The sequence below is a fragment of the Cynoglossus semilaevis genome, chromosome 9 (assembly GCF_000523025.1).
Source record: "Cynoglossus semilaevis isolate Cse_v1.0 chromosome 9, Cse_v1.0, whole genome shotgun sequence".
In the NCBI taxonomy this organism is placed as follows: Eukaryota; Metazoa; Chordata; class Actinopteri; order Pleuronectiformes; family Cynoglossidae; genus Cynoglossus; species Cynoglossus semilaevis.
In genome coordinates this window covers 7,787,550-7,805,086 of record NC_024315.1, presented here as the reverse complement: position 1 = coordinate 7,805,086, position 17,537 = coordinate 7,787,550, and the positions used below count along the sequence as shown (strand labels likewise).

Genomic DNA, 17,537 nt, shown 5'->3' with positions numbered 1-17,537 from the left:
GTGTCGCTTCCCATCAGATTCGCCACCATGTCCGACAGAAAAGCCGTTTTTACACAAATTGCAGAAAGCTGGTTTAGAATCTCCACCCACTGGTCTCAGCCAAAAGGTGGCGTCTTATTTTTTCGGCACACTACACAAGGACGCCTTCACAGTATCAAAACAATTGCGCTCTCTACGATATCAGACGCTAAAGTGTGTGCGACTGCTGCGAGTCAGTCAGTTTGATTGACACATCACTCAGCCTGTCAGCTACCGCCTTATCCACGAAGGCCCCTATCATTGCTATAGACTGCACTGATAGTCGTGCCCATAGACAGCCAGGTACAGAAAATAGTTTATATTCAATTAAGTTATGTCGAATGAAAAAATGGGACAACATTTTAATTTTGCGTGACGCGGAACAAAGGCTAAAATTGCTGTTCAATACAACGTAAAGCGGGACAGGTGGTCATTCTAGTCTCCGTCTGTTATCGTCATGTTTTGCATACTGCAATTCGTTTTTGTTGACCACCTAATTTTTTTTAGCCGAACTAACATTTTTGGTATCGTTTTTGATTCATTATCCTGCAAGCTGATTGGATTGGATGCTGTCGAATCCAAACATCATCTAATTTGATTGGATGTTGTGGACAGCACGCCCACAGAAACTTTCCGACTGTTCCCCAAACAACTAGATCAGTAAAGATGGATCATTCATATTCTGTTTTCTGAGAAGCAGATCGATGTATGTAAAATATTTGTATTTAATTTTTAATTTACTTAAATATTTCCCCCAAATTAAACTCTGCTACAAAAAGTCATATTTTGCTTCTGATCTTTGGTATCAGGCATATGACAAATACAGTTTCGTATAAAAGTATTTTGTAGTTCATAAATATTTCTTTCTTTAATAATGTGCTGGTACCACATTAATGTTTTATTTAACTCTAATTTTCAACAAGAACCAGATTTACTTTTAAAGGATTAGAGACGAGTGGTTCTCTAGTGTAAATAAGACATGAACAGCAGGTCAGCACAAACGTGGGATATTTTTAAACACAAACTCCCTCTAACTGCCTCTAAGTTTGCTAGAAAACATATATATTTATTAATTTGGGTTGTGATTGAATTCTACTGGTGGGTCTATCGCCACTGGTCAAACTTTCCAATTACAAATCTTGATCACTTTCAAAACAAAATTAAAATAATTACATACTCCATTAGGTTTTCATTAACCCAGTGAGTTATCAAAAACATATAAAAGAAAAAGCTTTAAGGACTTTTAACATGGTTTTGTAAATGCGAGTTAACTTTATTTACACAAAAAAGAAATACTTTTGTACTCCTTTACTTTTCGTTAATACACAAAACAAAAACACAGCACGCCGACATTCATGAGCTACATATTTCTATATTCATTCTCATGAAATCTTTACAGGACTTTACAGTCTCAAGTAGGAAAACTATCGTTTACTAAAGACAATAGCAAAAGATAATAGTCACATTATTTACACCCTCGACACCTGGACCTGGCTGATCTGACACATGATATAAAAGAAGTGCAGACTCACATGATCAGTGATGGAACAAGCAGACAAGGAGCAGCATTGGTTCAGTACAGAGGAAAACAGAGTGATGGCACAGAGTTGAAAAAACTCTTGTGATTAGATGAATGTTGGGTCTTGGATCAGTTTCACTATTTTCCATTGCTTGCTTGTGGATTGGTGTAAGTGCAGGGACAGATACGAGATTCTGTTCTTTAAGCAGCAGCAGGAAAAAAAAAAAAAAGTTTTTCCTCATTTCTTAGTTTTGCCTTTGCCCTTTCCTTTGCCCTTCCCAGACTCTTCCTTTTTCTCCTTTGGCTCCTTTGGAGTCTTAATCTTCTTCTGCTGCAGGGACAGAGCAGGTGAAAATATGAATGACAGGAAATGTCAATTGAGAAATGAGTTTGGAAAATAAAATTGCTGGTGTGAGTACTTACTTTAATCATAGCGTCCACTTTAAGGTTGTCTTCACCTTCTGACTCCTCGTGTCCGTTGTCTTCTCCTCCTAGCTCCGACTCTCCTCCACCACGTCGGCTCTTCTTCACTATCTGCAGGGAGTACGGCGTCAAGTGAACTTCTTTGTTGTAGGCTCGGGTGAAAGCTGCCTTGACCTGGGTCAACAAGAAAAAAATAAGCAAAGGGGAAAAAAAAGAATAAAACCAACTCTTCTGTTGGTCTGAGCCACATTCTTAAATAAGTCTCTTTAATGCTGACCTTAGAGTCCAGTTTGGAGTAGGGGTCAGGCTGTCCACCCCAGACACTGATCTCCATGATGCTGTCCACATCCTCCTTGACAAGCTGGTAGTCATCCAGCAGCTGCACAGCCTGTCCGGCTCCCTCAGTTCCATGTTTCTGCAATGGGCTCAACAGCGCCTGCCGCAGGTAGTGCAGATAGTCAAGGTTGACTGCCTGTCGGCTGCTAAATGTCCTGCAGGAGCACAAAAAATGTCCTTGTTTCTCTTGCAAACACATACTTAAGAAACAGACAGACTACTGTATTTTTCAGTCACACCACAGCATTAGTCGCCTTTGTTAAACCAGTCTATGAGTCGCATTGATTTTTTAAAATAATTAGATTTACAGGAATTCAGAGATAAACGTTTAATCTTGAAAAAAAAAAAAAACGTACACAACTTAACAAAAACACAGGCTTAATATATTAACATTTAACAGAGTAGTCACTGCAAACATTCCTCCTCTACGTCATTTCTAAACAATTCCACAACATGAAGCTCTGTCTCCTGTATTCTTTTTAATGTGCACTGCATCTTAATTTAGTTGTGTGATTTTTTTTCCGGTTGTCACAAGTGTAGACAGTGCCCTCTTTTGGTCATAAATGACATGGGGTATATATTTAAATGCAAAATGCTTTAATATTTTAGTAGCAGTACCAGGCAAACTACTAAAAGTTGTGCAACCCATATTATGCAAAACACTGTACAATGTTTGCACTCACTTCAAGCTCATGTGTGAAGCCAGCTCCTGAACTATACGAGAATGTTTATTGGTGGAGGAGTTTTTGCCGAGCCAGCTGGGAAACGTAGGAAACTGACTCATGTAGCCCCTCATCAGCTCGCCTGGTAGCACACTGGCATAGATGGCCTATGACAGAATTAGATATTAGATGGTTAGCCAAGAGGCAGCACATCACAAAAAATGGACACAAAGCAATTAATGACCTGAGTTGGCAGCAGCGACCAGTTCTGTCCAGAGCGTATCCTCCTGTCCACCAGGTCTCCATCAGAGATGGAGTCTGCCGTCTTGCTGAGCAGCACCAGGTGGGCCTTGGGGTCTCCACTGTTTGTACAGAGACAGAGGAAAACCAAACAATGTTACAAAACAAACCTGGACGGTTGTTTGTTTGGTTTGAGGTACAGCTGCTCTTCCTCACCTGGCAGCTACAGGGCGAACGTGCAGGTAGTTCTCCTGGACGAAGAGTGGCGCTAGTGAGTAGTCGTGGAAGAAGAGGTCGGACTTGTCGATGAAGCTCATGTGCGCCGTCTCCTCTCCCAATGCAAACACCTTCCTGCACACGTCGAATGGCCCCAGTTTCATGTCCTTGCGAGCGCTGGCAGCGTCGGACTTACACTGGTCGTACGTCATCACCTTGTCTCTGGCCGACCACATGCTCAAGTTGTGGATCACCTGGAGTTATATAAAATAAAAAAACATCACAATGAAACAATAGTGAACAAAGACCTAAATAGTAAAGAACTGGACTTGGGTTTCCTCAGTACCTGTCGAACATCCTGATTGGACGCAAGGATGATTTCATTAAGAGCTGGAGGTGGGATTTTGATGCCTTCTTTGTAAGCAATGGACATCATGGCTCCCTGGAAATATGGACAGAACATTAAATGTTAGTTTTTGATGATTTGATGTGAAATTGATAATCTTAGGTTTTTGTGTGAATACACTATTAACTTAATTAACCTTGATCTGTTCCACTCGCGGCCTCTGAAATCTCAAATCAAAGCAGTAGTTTGCCAGTGACCTGATCTTGGGGTGGTTACGATCATTGCACATGCAGATGATGGGGATTTTTGAACTTTTGATCAGGCCAATCATCTCCTACAGAAGGTCAGAGGTCAGGAACACAGAAGAGAGAATGATTATCACTTAATCCTGCAGACACTTGAATTGCACTGATTAAAAACAAAACAAAATGTGTGACGTAAAAATCTGTTGACCATTTATTTCCAAATGCATTAACACCTAGAGAATGTAGCAGCAGTAAGAATGAGGTGTTTTTTCACCTGGATTCCTCCACGGTCCTCATTACCAGCCATCCCATCAACCTCATCCATGATCAGGATGTGTTTACTGCTTACTGTCTGCGAGGTGCCTACAAGACAGAAGCACAAACAAGAGAGCAGCAGATCAGCATGGGCATCTGTGTCACACATTTACTGGGACTTAAATGCAGAAACAGCAATGTTTGAATTCAGAAACACCTTGATTTTGGGGGGATTTCTATATTTATTTTACATATGATCATTGTTTGATTTTAGCTGGAAACAAGTTTTATTTTCTCTCATTAATGTAATCACTAATAAACATTCATCGTCTCCTCTAGACTGTTTTTTTAGTCATTGTGCATTTGCTTTTAATTAGTCCTCATCTTGTAAAAGAAAAAAAACATCAAGGAAAAGTTTTTAATAATGTTAATACTGCAGACTGAGAACAAAATGACTGTATCTGATTTAACAGAGTACACCAAAGATGGGTTAGTTCTTGAAAATTGACTGACCTTTGTAGAAGCCTTCGATGCTGGTGTTGTTAAGCGACTCTGCCACGACTTCCTTCAGATTGTTTTTACTGCGAGTGCAGCTGGCGTTCATCTCCACGAAGCTGAAACCAAGTTCCTGTGAGTCGAAAGTCACAGGTAAAATCAAAAGGTGACCAAAGGTTTTTTTAAAACACAATACAATTTAAAGTAACTGCGACCAAAGGTTTTTTAAAAACACAATACAATTTAAAGTAACTGCACTGTAATGTAAGAATATTTCCATCTGGACACTAACCTGACAGACCAGGGCTGCGGTGGTGGTCTTTCCCACACCAGGGGGTCCTGAGAGCAAAGCTGCCTTGAACCCTGATCCATCATCCCTCCCCCCTCCAAACTTACCAAACCTGGCTGCAGATACATGAAAAAAAACAGGACAAATCTACACTTCAATACCAAAAGTTCTCTGGTTTTTAGATGCGCCTCTTAAAGAGGAACTAATCCTCACAGTCTGGTACCTGGTGCTTTGGACGTGGTGCTGCCGTTGTTTTTGTACCAGTTCTTCAGCCACCGCAGCAGTTTATTGGCACAGCTCTGATCTCCCTGCTGACCAAGCACTGCCTTCAAGGAGAGTGGACGGTACTTGTCCACCCAGAGGAGACTGGCATCTTCTCCACTTACTGATGGAGAGCTAGGGCCTCGAGGTAGACAAGAAGAGGAAGACAAGGAGGGCGAGGAGGAGGAGAGGCCAAGCTCCCGGCGGGCCATGTGACCTGAACCTCTCCCAGGTGGCGTGCTGCTGCTTCCACCCTTCACACTGTGACCCTGTATCTGAGCAGTCTTTGACGGGCTGGGAGTGTGAGGGGACCTGGAATTACCCTTGGAAGGAGAGATCTTCTGAGGTCTGTTTGTAACCTTTGACACTTGACTGGGAGGAGTCCTGGTTTTTGAAGCTTTATTCTAATTTAAAACAAATCATATCCAATCTGTTAGAGCAGAAGACATCATCCTTTATATGTCATTTACCAGTTAGCTTTTTTTGCACTGATCACATTACAGCCAGACCTCTATATTTTACTTTAAGCACTTGTTGTATCTTAGTTTGTTGCTAACAGATTTTACAGGGTTTTACTAGTGTGAAGCAGGCTGCAGTGAAAGAATTAATAATTCACTTAATTTTTTTAAGAGATTTTTTTCATTTACTTTATTAATTTAAAGAAAATCCAGCAATGACCAGGTCTACTGTGTATTAAGAGATTAAATTACACAGTGACAGTAGTCTAAGAGGAAAGTTGATTAGATACTGGGGGGCTCACCTGGGCCTCAGCAGCTATTTCATACTTGGACTTCTTGCCTGGTTTAGTTCTGATCAGGTCCAGCAGACCGTCCTCATCCAGTATCTGTGTTCCCAAACTCTCAGCCTGAGCGGAGGACAACAAAGAGTTGAACCAGTTACAGGTGCAGACACAAAAACATTCATAAATCATTCACGCCTAAAAATATTTTATAAAACATTTTATATCGGTCTTCTGTTAACAGACACCAGGTTAGGTCACCTTCTCCAGCTTTGAGACTCCACTGTCCCTGCCCTGCACCAGGTATGTGGTTTTTTTGCTGACGTTGCCTGTAACTTTCCCCCCGTATCGCTCGATGAGAGATTTGGCATCATCTCTCTCCATGGACTCTAGGACCCCTGTCAGCACAAACACACAGCCTTCCAAACAGTTCTCTGCTCCCTGTGGAAAAGAAACACACATACCACAGATTCAAATGTAAGCTGTGAGATTCAGCTGAGTTTCCATTCACAACTGGACATCACAGATGTTTGGATTTCTACAACCTGTGGGATTTCCTTGGAGCCCAGAGCTTGTGGCCCGTCTCTGTTAAGGTAGTTTCTGTAAGCTGAAGCGTTGACTTTCTTCTTCTCTGCATCGTCGGGACTCGTGCTGATGCTCTGGTCAAAATGAAAAGGAATTCAACGTGTAGTTAAGGAAGTTATTTCATCAGTCAGTCACTGTGGAGACACAAAGTGATGCAGACACCATAGAGAAGGTTTCTACAGGACTCACACCTTTGGTTTCTTGGGAGATGTTTTAACTGCAGTGGGCGAGGATCCTGTTTTGGGTGTGAACTTCATGGGTGAAGCCAGAGGCTCCTTCTTGGGGGAGACTTTTGTGAGTGGTATGTGATTTTTGCTTTTCGGTTGCATAGCCTTTTCTTCATCCCTTTTCTTCATCATGGCCAGTCTAGAGCTAGCTTTAGCTGGAGAAGGGTTTTTCTTCTTTGGAGACGGGCTGATGATGTCCTCTGATTTGATGTGGCTTCTCTGTGATGGGCTGCTCTTGCTGCCGTCAGCAGAGTTTGTGCTGCTCTCAGTAGGAACTGCTGCAGGAGTTTGTTTCTCATCAAAACCTTTCCGTGCCTGGATGAAATAACAACAATGAACAAGATACACCGTTTAGTTAACTAATAGTACTAATTTGATTCACTGTTCATGCAGATATTAATTTCATACCTTCTTTGCCTGTGGCTCTTTGTCCTGCATGGCGAGTGTTCTGGCAAACTCCTCATCCCCATGGACCTGCTTTTCAAGCTAAGTCAAATTAAGACAACAAAAACATTTGATTTATTATACATTTTTCAAGATAAACCAAATGTATAACTTAGTTTATGGCTCTCATATCCTTTTTTTTTATCCAAATATATTTTAAATAATGGTAGAAGTCTCCATCTGCTGACCTCGGCATCTTCCTCCATCTGCAGCTGCCTGGCAAGTTCTTCATCACTGATTAGATCATCTTTGTCCTGTGTTGGCTGGACATAAACATACACATTGGTGTACAACCATCAATTATTTTTGGTTTTGTTGCACTAAAATTAATTCTACAAAAAACCTTAGCTGAACTTACAGCTTTTCTTTTAGCACTGGCAACCAGCTTCTTGGCTGAGCGTTGAATCGTGCCACTGCCAAAGTAGTCGAACACTGAGGTGGGGGTTTGTTTGGGTTGAACAGGCACCGGTGGAGACTTCAGCGCAGTCTTAACCTGTAGCGGAGATTTCACGACTTCTCTGGCTCCTGGTGGAGAATTATGTCTCTCTGTCTTTGTGTGTTTGGATGTGCTGTCCTGTTTGGCTTTTGAAACTTTCTTCAAGGTTGGAAAGCTGTCACTGTCAGAATCTACAGCCAAAGAAGCAAAATTTAAAAATAAGTCGGATAAATATCTAGTATTGTTATTTAAAAAAGATCAAATAGATGAAAATGCTTTCATATGTACTATCATATTATTGATGTAAAACATTTTTAAATCCTCAATATTTGTAATTAATATACATGTTCTGGGGCAGAAAAGTGAACAATTCAATCCCAGCCCAAACATTTACACTGAGAGGCTGTCACCTGTTTCAGAGACGTAATGCACAGGATCCTGTTTGGAAGGTGGTGTTCTTTTGCTCGGCTTGGCTTTGTCTTTTTTAGACTGCCTCACTGGTTCCTCCTCAGAGTCTGTAGAGCGAACAAATACACGGTCATGGGAAGACACAAAAAGGATGAAAAGCTGTCTCTTAAGAGCAGTCTGTTTGTTTGTCAACCGTTCCTTCAGTCCAAAAGACAAGTTAACTAACTAGAGTGAATCATCTTTTTTACCTGACTCTATGATGGCACGCTTCTTCCTCTTTTTCTCGCCATCATGTTGTTTCTCCTCCGCTTTGACCTGATTAACAACAAATTTGTAATAACTTAACTTCAGAATTACTGCCAGGTCCTAAATATAATCGTGTCGAGCTGTGTGGCAGTCTGCTGTAAAATATATCAGTTGTGAAGTGAGTTATGGCCATCAAAATGTTTGAATTTAGAATTATTATTTTAAATCAAACACATGATGTGTACTAGTCTTGCAGTGGGGTTAAACTCTTGTGTGATTTATTGTTCTATTTGGCTTAGCAATGAAGGTGCAGACGTTGAGTTCATCTTGACAGACTTATTGCCTTACCTTGGTCTCTTTCTTTTTCTTCTTCTCCTCTGCTTTCAAATTTCCATTCTGGGGTTTCTGCACCGCAGGTTTGGCTGCAGTCGGTGCAAAGAACCGCCTAATGTCCTGGGTGAAAAATAACAGAATGGGTATAATTATAAATGTTGATTATTTTTTTCCCAATACGATTAAGACAGCATTTTCCTTTGAGTAATTTATAAATGTATTTGAAATATATGGGTTTAAAAATGTTAATGTAATGGCATAATGGTTGAATACATGCTTTTAAGAATGCATCTAGTAGAATACACACTGTATGGTATAATCCATGCAATATTTGTAATTACACACATTTTTCTTTGTATTTAACATGAATAAATTATAAGTTACACAGGTTTATTATCTAGCTCTTAGACAGGGAGAGATAACAGTCATCATATTTCCCATCAAGTAATAATACTTATGCACAGATACTTTTGCCATGTAAAGGTACTACTGTACTTGTTTCCGGGCTTGATGACAACTACCAACAGTTAGTATATGAGAGAATCGGCAGTGTCGGTGGCCGATATTCTTGTTATTTATGCTCTGACAGGAAGAGCCTTTCATCTAGCCTCTTTAGAAGCAATACATAGAACATTAGTAATGATTTTTTAAAAATGACAATTAACATTTGAAAAACAAGTAAACGTGTACTTTACATCCACGTTTTATCTCGTTGTAATATCATCCTTCTCATACGACCAAGAAAAGGGTCGAACACTGTAATTTAATCACGAGCAGCAGAGTAAAAATGTTCCTAGCTTTACTTTGTCAATAACGCTCTGACAACTTTCTCCCCTCGACTGCAGATGACGCAGCTTCTCTCTTTCACTCCGTCACAAATCTGCAACTTACCATGGTGAAGAAGCAGAGGGTCTTCTTTTGCAGCCTTTGCAGCCAAAGTTTCCTTAATATCAGAAGAGAACAAAAATGAACACAACAGTGTTAGTAGCAGCAGCTTGGCGCGAAGCTTCACTCTGTAGTCGCATGGAGATGACGAAGACCCGCGATCTGGAAGCCTTGCGTCGCTGTACGTCAAACAGCATCCGGTGAAACAAAGGCAGGAATATGATGAGATGGAGCCTAACTGCTGCTAAACGACGTTAAAACAGTTAGTAATACACTTGTTAACTGGACAAAGAATAAGGAATAAAATGTTAATTTGATTCTTTCAAAGATATATTAAACATAGTAGTATTAAACAACTTTCATAACATAATTACACAAAATATGTTATCCTCTTTCTGAATTACATTGATTTTTTTATGTAGCCTAGCATATAAGCAGACATCTGGATGTAAACACTTAGAAGTGGAGAATAAATCCAGTATGTCACATGACGGTAGTAAAACGGATATATGGTGGAGCTGTGTTGTAGAAAACAAACAGAAAAACAGGTCGCCGTAGCTTTAGTGGGACAAATTAAAAAAATAAGAATCTAAACTTCTCTTACAAAACTCAATTTTAATGTAGTTTGAGGTGTCTCAAAAACAAAACAAAAACAAACATAAATTATAAATAGTCTGGTTGGACTATTTATAATTTATGTTTTTCTGTCTAACCTGAAAGGGTCCATGGTATAAGATTAAAAACATGACATTATGTTAATTTTGAATATGAATTTAAAAACTAAGATTTAGTTTAGATTTAGATACTTTGTGGCACCTAGCAAAGGAAAAGCCTGACCAGGGTTAGCTAGTTGAATAGTGGGTAGAGACAATACATTCAGGATTGTGGACTTTTGTTTATAAAAAAAAATAAATCTCAAGTGTGGCTGGTCTATGCCTTCATTAAACAGTAGTCATGTTTGTGTAACTGAACATCACAATACTTAATACAAGAAAATTTTACTTTTTACAACCCTATCAATTTAGACAACTACAATTATTTTTTTCCAGTAGACACCGAGAATATAATAATATTGACATGGAGTGGTGATGGAGTCAATTTACAATGAAATAACTGTTGACATGTCAAAAAAGACAAACTGCCAAGAGTGATTCATTGAAAAAGTTGGTAGATTTATTGGTCATTAGAGAACACAGGGAACGTTCATTCAACTTCTGGTTCCACCACAGTTGTTTTCTCGCTGATATAAATGCCATCCAGAAACTTCCTGATGTCCTTCTTTCTGACCATGGTGGCCTGTTGGATCAAAGAGGCTGGTGGGGAAAAAGATCAAAGTGTTAAAAGGAACAATAAGGCATCTAATTTACTAATTAAAATTAAGACCTTGTAGAAAGAAAGACAAGAGTAGCAGTGTGTAGGGGGTTCATTAGTGAGGAAATAAATTATTTCAGCAATTACTCAAAGAAAAATAAACACAAAAAGAGCATTAGAAATGTTTAGGTTCAGTGAAGACAACACCTAACTTAATACTAAAAATTCACAGGACACATAATTGGCTTTTGTAATTTGTATCATGCATTTATAACATGCCCTGAAACTCCAGTGCTAACATAAAACAGTAAATGAAATGTGTGAAAAGCAAAGAAATCACAAGCACCTTTAGAAAGTAAGAAAAAAAGGAGTGAAAACATGCACAACAGTGGACAAAAGAAAACAGGAAGGCTGCCCCAGAGGGGAAGGGAAGGGAAGGCTCGGACGGTATTCTAACCTCTACGGCTGCAGGTGGAACTTTTAATGACCTGGCTCCACAACTGTTCCCTTCTCAGACACATAAATACCATCTAAGAATTTTCTGATATCCTTGTTTTTGACTGTGGTGGCCTGCTGGATCAGAGCAGCTGCAACAAAAAAACAGGGTTGATTAGCCTATGACAGCACATCAGAAATCACAACGAACAATGGTCTGGTGAAGACTGCAGGATCAGACTGTGAAGAGTCAGGAGTTATATCTGTCTATTCCTATAGAAATGAATAGTACAGAATAGCTCAATATTCCCTTGTGATTGTAGTGGTGAATATAATGAATGTTAAAGTATGTCCTATGAACACTGGTTCACTTGACAAAAGTAGTTGTGGACTATTTGTAGGTAAAGACTAGACTATACTCAATACAAACTTTACATGCTCATTGCACATGTTTTAAAGCCGACAGGGAAAATAATATTACAACAACATACATAGCCAACTTCATCTCAACACACCAAATGACTTAAATGCAATAAGTAGTACTTTTTTTTTTATTCCAAAAAATTGCTGCAATATTTGCGATGTGTTCTTTTTTGGACATTCATAATAGCAAACATCAAAAGCTCTATCTATTTGAACCAAGCTTATCATGGCCCAGAAATTTGACATTAAGCCTGATAATGTCAAAACCAATTATAACCAACTGTCTGCAATAAGATCACTGCAGACAGCTATAAAGAATATAAAAACCTTAGAACGAACCCATTCCCCTGCGTCCGTAACAATGTTTCACAGCAGTTAAATCAATGGGCTTAAAACACCAGATACACAATTATCTTACATGATACCACGTAGAAGACAAGTCTAAGGAAAATAGAAAAAAAAGCTTACATGAGTTTGACACCAGCTCAATGTCATTGCCCTCAAGAATGAGCTCGTCTTTCTGGGCAGGTGAGACTGAACAGACAACACCTGAAAGAGACAAGCATCAAATTAATGTCACACAAGACCCAAATCCATAGAATTGATATTCTGAGGTATGGTACTTGTAAAAGTGCACTGTAACCACACAACAGACAACTTAATGTGACCTCATGCTTGATACTTTAAAACACATTCACTGAGGAGCCACCTCTTTGACGTCAACAGAAAAAGTTTCTACGGTTGAGTTTTTCATGTCAAGTGGCTATAAATCCTAAAGCACTCAGACTTGTGAAACGTGTGAAATGTGAAACGTCAACATTTGTTTAGAGCACAAGTAATCATTAAATAAGCAGATTAACCTCCACAAGTGCCAAGTCTCAACCAAGTTTTAAAATATACCCTTTACTATGAAGATTTTACAAATCCTAACTCCATCACATGTGGACTCACCAGCCCTCATTCGGACACGGCGAATGTACTTCTCTCCCAAGAAGTTTCTGATCTCCACCATACTGCCACCCTCCTGGATCACGACGTTAATTGGGAAATGGGCGTACACAGAGCGCATTTTGTATCTGAATCCCTGCAGCCAGGAAAGAAATAAAAATCCACTGAGCCAGGACATGAAAATTAAAATGTTCAAAAATGACCCACTCTTATGAATAATACAAACACTTTTGATTTATTTAAAATACCATATATGAAATGAAGTAAACCTCACCAATGTGACTCCCTTGATCATGTTCTGGACATGGCTGCAGATGGTGCGCACTGTGGCCAGCTCCTTTCTATTTCCCCACCATTTATCAACACGGAGCTGAGAGAAACAAAAACGATGACAAATGTAAACAGTTGCTGATATTATGTGAAAGAATACTGACAAAACCATTCATCACATCTGCTATGCTTGATGGAAATCAACGATAGTTTAAACCAAAATTATTTAAGTGAATTTCTTAATTTTTAAATAATTTTCTCTTACCTAATTTACAGATATTTACACAGATAAATGTAACAACTGCTTCGTGCTTTGAATTTAAATTAAAAATAAAAGTTCTTTGAAATAAATGACCCCAGTGATCCATATTAAAAACAATTCCATTAATGGAGAGTAAAATTAAATTTAAGTTAAATTTAATAATGATTTACCTTTTTCATTTAAGTTGTAGCAATGACTGGTTAATTAAAACAAGTTGTAATGCACACCTACTTAGGGTGCCATTATTGGCACAACATATTTATTAATTATTTTCTTAACCTTGTTATTACTGTGGTTGTGGGAGTCCTGAGATGTTCTACACATTTATCTTTTAAGAATTTCTAAAGTAAGAAATGCTTAAGATAAAAGAATAAGTTAATAAAACTGACACTGGTACATCTGGCTTTATGCCTGCACCATTGTGTTGCATCTCTGCGAAAAAGGTGCATGGTACTACAATGTGTCATTTAAAAAAATAAAAAAACTGACACACTCACATTTTGGTTGCAAACCATAACATGACTGGCTGGTTGGTTTAACTTACCCTTTTCTGTTTCTTGCCGAGCAGGGACAGTTCCAGGTTGATGTGGTTGAACTCTCTGGTGAGTTTACCACGGGGACCCTTGACAGTCACTGTCCGTCCCTTTAACTTCACCTCGACTGTAGTCACAGTAGAAAGGTTAAAAAAAGGAGTCAGCAGCGTTTAATATACATAAAAACGGCACACTTTCTTTTCTAGCATCTTTTCGTCGAGTCTAAACATTGTATCTTACCATTGTCGGGGAGGTCTACAGACTGACTGCTGAGAATGGTCTTCATTCTGTGGAGACAAAAATATGGTGGAGTCGGTAAATCACTGTGGCTACTAAACTCCCTGGATGATACTGGTAAATGATGTTAAGAACCGAACAATAATGAGTTCGCTGTCAGACTCATTGAAGTCACACTAGTAGCTAGTACTAGCACTAGAGCTAATGCTAACGTGGACTACAAATTATCACACAAGTCAATATTTCGATGCTTTTAAACGCAATAATCCCATTTGATATTTTAATGTTGAACAAAGGTGACGACTATGGAAAAACATCCTTTTAATGAACTTAAACTCAAATTTAAAAACGTTGTGGCACTCAGCGGCGTCAGGCCTAGACTCTTCACAGTATAAAGTAATCAAATATCATTGCACAGGCATCAAGTAAGGCCTAAATACAACGTTAGCTGCGAATAACTATATTTGATATGTCATATGTCTAGAATTAAGAAGAGAAATATGTTTAATAGAGCTAGATGGGTTTAGATTTACAGGCACGAAAATAATTTCTCAGCTATCCTCACCTCGCCGGTAGCAGAGGAAAGGAGGAAGGAAGGACGTCACGACGCTGTTGTAGTGCACGCGCCTGCCGTCCCCAGGCATCATAAACGATCGACGATCATTTCTATGCGCTCTCTGGTCTCGCTTTGATACATTTAAAAGCTTCTTTTACCCACTTTTGTAAAAACAAAATGCCCCCCGAAGTAGAAACGCCCTTTAAAATAGACAAACGTGATTATTATATGAATTTTAAAGAGCATACAGTCGTTACTGAATCACTAACACAGGGATTTCCCAAATATGGGATCAATAAAGTTCAATTTTTTTTTGTTTTTTAAATGAAAGGAATAAGTTTTACTTGACAAGACAAATGGCATCATCTGTACAGTACCACTTTAAGACCAATTTAAACCAGTTTAAATGCATTACACACACTCACAAATATATAAATACATTTTATTAGAAAGATCTGATTGGGCTTTTTATTGACGCAAATAAAACTGAAAAATCATGTAATCAAAGATGTCAAAGAACAGAAGTTGATGAAACCACACATTATAAAAGACGTGTAGCGTCGCAAAAACCTAAATGATTCGCCACGTCAATGTAATAATGATAATAATAATAATAATAACATTTCTTAAAACCTTTTTTGATTCTAGAGTGACTGTATATTCCTTATGTAAAATACATGTACATATTAAATACGTTTACAGAACTGGCATAGCATGTTTTCATTAATACTTGTTACTTTTTGTGGCAATAATGTTTTTACTGATGTTACGTTGTGAAACCGTTTCCCTTTATCCCATTTTCTCACATCCCTTGAATGCAGCATCAGACCAAAGCAGCTGCTCGTCGAGGTTTGTTGCCATTAGAAAGTCGTCTGCTTACCAAAGTCATGGCGTTATTCAAACAGAGTTGCTGTGTTGCTGGTCGATTCTCCACACACCATTCATGGCTGACTTATAGATGTGTGCCACACGTGAGTATTTCCACACAGACATTTACCACTTTCGTCCGTGGACATTGAATGTGATGTGTTCACGTTTAACGTCTGCTGTTAGGCCTGCGCCACTGTGCTGAAGTCCAGGCTTCAGTCATGTGTCTTGTCAGTTAAGCGCTGTGTCTACGCAATGTCAATTCGTTTAAAACAAGCATCAAGCTTGATGCTGATATTTAGCACTGCCAGATTTTTTTTGTTCATTATTAGCGTTGTCATAGTCATGTCATGTGAAAATGGCGGATTAAAACATATTCGTATTATAACGTATTCTTATGATTTGTGGCAAAGTTTAACTCCGTCAACGTCCAACTGATTGGTCCAGCCACCAATCGATTAATATTAATCGGCTTTTAACTTTTAACACAATTGTAGGTGGCAGCAATATCTGCATCAACAGTATTATTTATTAACCATTATTCAGTGATTAGCTGATTAATCTTTCTAATTGTGATCAATGAGTTAGAATTATATATATTTTTTGAAATTCAAAACATTTGAGGAAATGTATGTTTTTAGGTCTCAGTCCAACTGACAATTCCTGTGTGTGCTTTTTGGGATCATTTATGACAAGTTGATTGTAGTAAACCTGACCAAACCATCCTGCCCTTGTAGGTTTTCTCCAACTGTCTTTCATCTGTGGCCACATCCTCCTCAGCCCCGACTGAGAGAAAGATGGGGCAGCTGAGTGACGATGGGCCCGATCTGCAAGACTTCATTTCTGGAGAACTGTCGGATAAAAGCAAGTGGACAGAATACAAAGGCAACCTGAGGAGACAGAAAGGAGAGAGGTAAAAATGATATTCGATATACAATTTTACAAAGCTTGATGGTAAATTTTCTACCAAAGTGCTTTTTTATCTTCATGTTATACACTCACATAGAGAGAAGATCATTATAGAGTTTATAAGTGGCTCCACTTTTTGTTATTTCAGGCTACGGCTTCCTCCGTGGCTCAAGACAGAGATCCCCATTGGAAAGAATTACAACAAGCTGAAAAACACACTGAGAGACCTGAACCTTCATACTGTGAGTTTTGTTAGCTATATTTTCCAACAGTTGCAATATATAAAAATACTTGGAACTTGGTTTTTGCATCTCTTTGACTTGACATTTCAATATAGTTTCTTTGGTCATTGGTCTGTGTTCTCAGGTGTGTGAGGAGGCCAGGTGTCCAAACATTGGAGAGTGCTGGGGAGGAGGGGAGCATGCCACAGCCACCGCCACCATCATGGTCAGTCTGGTGTAACACTGTGTAACAACAAACTCTAATTTGGTGTAATAATAATAATATTTATTTGATAGAGAGCCAGACAGGTTAAAATCAAAATACTAAAGGACTGACTACAGTACTTTGTTTATAATATTTAATTGCTAAAAAAAAACTATGGCAGTAAGTCTAAACAGTACTTTGTTTGTAATCTTTAATTGCTAAAAAAACTATGGCAGTAAGTCTAAAACCAGACAAAATATTAGCGAACGTTATCAAAGAAATAACTAATAGATTGCAAAAATAACTAAAAATTTGACATTGAGAAATGTTACTCGGGTACAATATTCTTACAGTAGGTTTCTGCCTAAAAAAAGCAATAAAAGGTATGGAAAAACAAACAATGAATGCATTAAAACTGATCTGTTTTCCTGTCAATCAGTCACGCACTAATTTTAAAATTGGATTATAAATTATAAAATAAATATGACTCTCTTTTTTTGTGCATGTAGTTGATGGGAGACACTTGCACCCGTGGGTGTAGGTTCTGCTCAGTGAAGACGGCCCGTCGTCCACCACCTCTTGATCCAGACGAGCCCTACCACACAGCCCAGGCCATCGCTGCGTGGGGTCTGGACTATGTGGTTCTCACCTCAGTGGACCGTGATGGTGACAGCTTTCTGTTCTTATCTACATACATAACTTTCCTAATAAAATGACACCAGTAAAATGTTTTACATTCAATGTTCAAAGCA

At 38.8% G+C, this 17,537-nt stretch overlaps 3 protein-coding genes across 5 annotated transcripts in view; 1 reads left to right on the top strand and 2 right to left on the bottom strand.

The window, feature by feature from the left end:
- Positions 1 to 1,267: 1,267 nt before the first annotated feature.
- Positions 1,268 to 10,622, bottom strand: rfc1 (replication factor C (activator 1) 1). 3 transcript variants are annotated; one of them, XM_008316900.3, is made up of 23 exons: positions 9,615 to 10,622; positions 8,739 to 8,843; positions 8,393 to 8,459; positions 8,147 to 8,251; positions 7,659 to 7,927; positions 7,489 to 7,563; positions 7,265 to 7,342; positions 6,821 to 7,171; positions 6,590 to 6,703; positions 6,306 to 6,485; positions 6,066 to 6,170; positions 5,268 to 5,709; positions 5,048 to 5,160; positions 4,774 to 4,888; positions 4,280 to 4,368; positions 3,957 to 4,094; positions 3,761 to 3,856; positions 3,415 to 3,668; positions 3,203 to 3,320; positions 2,980 to 3,125; positions 2,238 to 2,451; positions 1,961 to 2,134; positions 1,268 to 1,868 (listed from the first exon to the last, which is right to left on the bottom strand). In XM_008316900.3, exons 1-23 carry the CDS (start codon positions 9,615 to 9,617, stop codon positions 1,776 to 1,778), a joined length of 3,444 nt encoding a protein of 1,147 aa, XP_008315122.1. In that variant the 5' UTR covers positions 9,618 to 10,622; the 3' UTR covers positions 1,268 to 1,775. The 3 variants fall into 3 exon arrangements, with proteins under 3 accessions (XP_008315122.1, XP_024914330.1, XP_016890935.1); XM_025058562.1 differs by having other exon boundaries at positions 1,268 to 1,865; XM_017035446.2 differs by lacking the exon at positions 9,615 to 10,622 and adding an exon at positions 9,198 to 9,265 and having other exon boundaries at positions 1,776 to 1,868.
- Positions 10,623 to 10,759: 137 nt separating this feature from the next.
- Positions 10,760 to 14,189, bottom strand: rpl9 (ribosomal protein L9). The gene is made up of 7 exons (XM_008316901.3): positions 14,031 to 14,189; positions 13,802 to 13,917; positions 13,000 to 13,095; positions 12,729 to 12,861; positions 12,246 to 12,326; positions 11,377 to 11,506; positions 10,760 to 10,921 (listed from the first exon to the last, which is right to left on the bottom strand). Exons 1-6 carry the CDS (start codon positions 14,074 to 14,076, stop codon positions 11,400 to 11,402), a joined length of 579 nt encoding a protein of 192 aa, XP_008315123.1. The 5' UTR covers positions 14,077 to 14,189; the 3' UTR covers positions 10,760 to 10,921; positions 11,377 to 11,399.
- A 1,209-nt stretch (positions 14,190 to 15,398) lies between these two features.
- Positions 15,399 to 17,537, top strand: part of lias (lipoic acid synthetase) — a 4,716-nt gene continuing 2,577 nt past the window's right edge. Inside the window, exons 1-5 of the mRNA XM_008316902.3 lie at positions 15,399 to 15,554; positions 16,188 to 16,363; positions 16,508 to 16,601; positions 16,726 to 16,806; positions 17,295 to 17,451. Coding sequence (XP_008315124.1) covers positions 15,399 to 15,554; positions 16,188 to 16,363; positions 16,508 to 16,601; positions 16,726 to 16,806; positions 17,295 to 17,451 — 664 coding nt within the window. The remainder of the gene's footprint in view (positions 15,555 to 16,187; positions 16,364 to 16,507; positions 16,602 to 16,725; positions 16,807 to 17,294; positions 17,452 to 17,537) is intronic.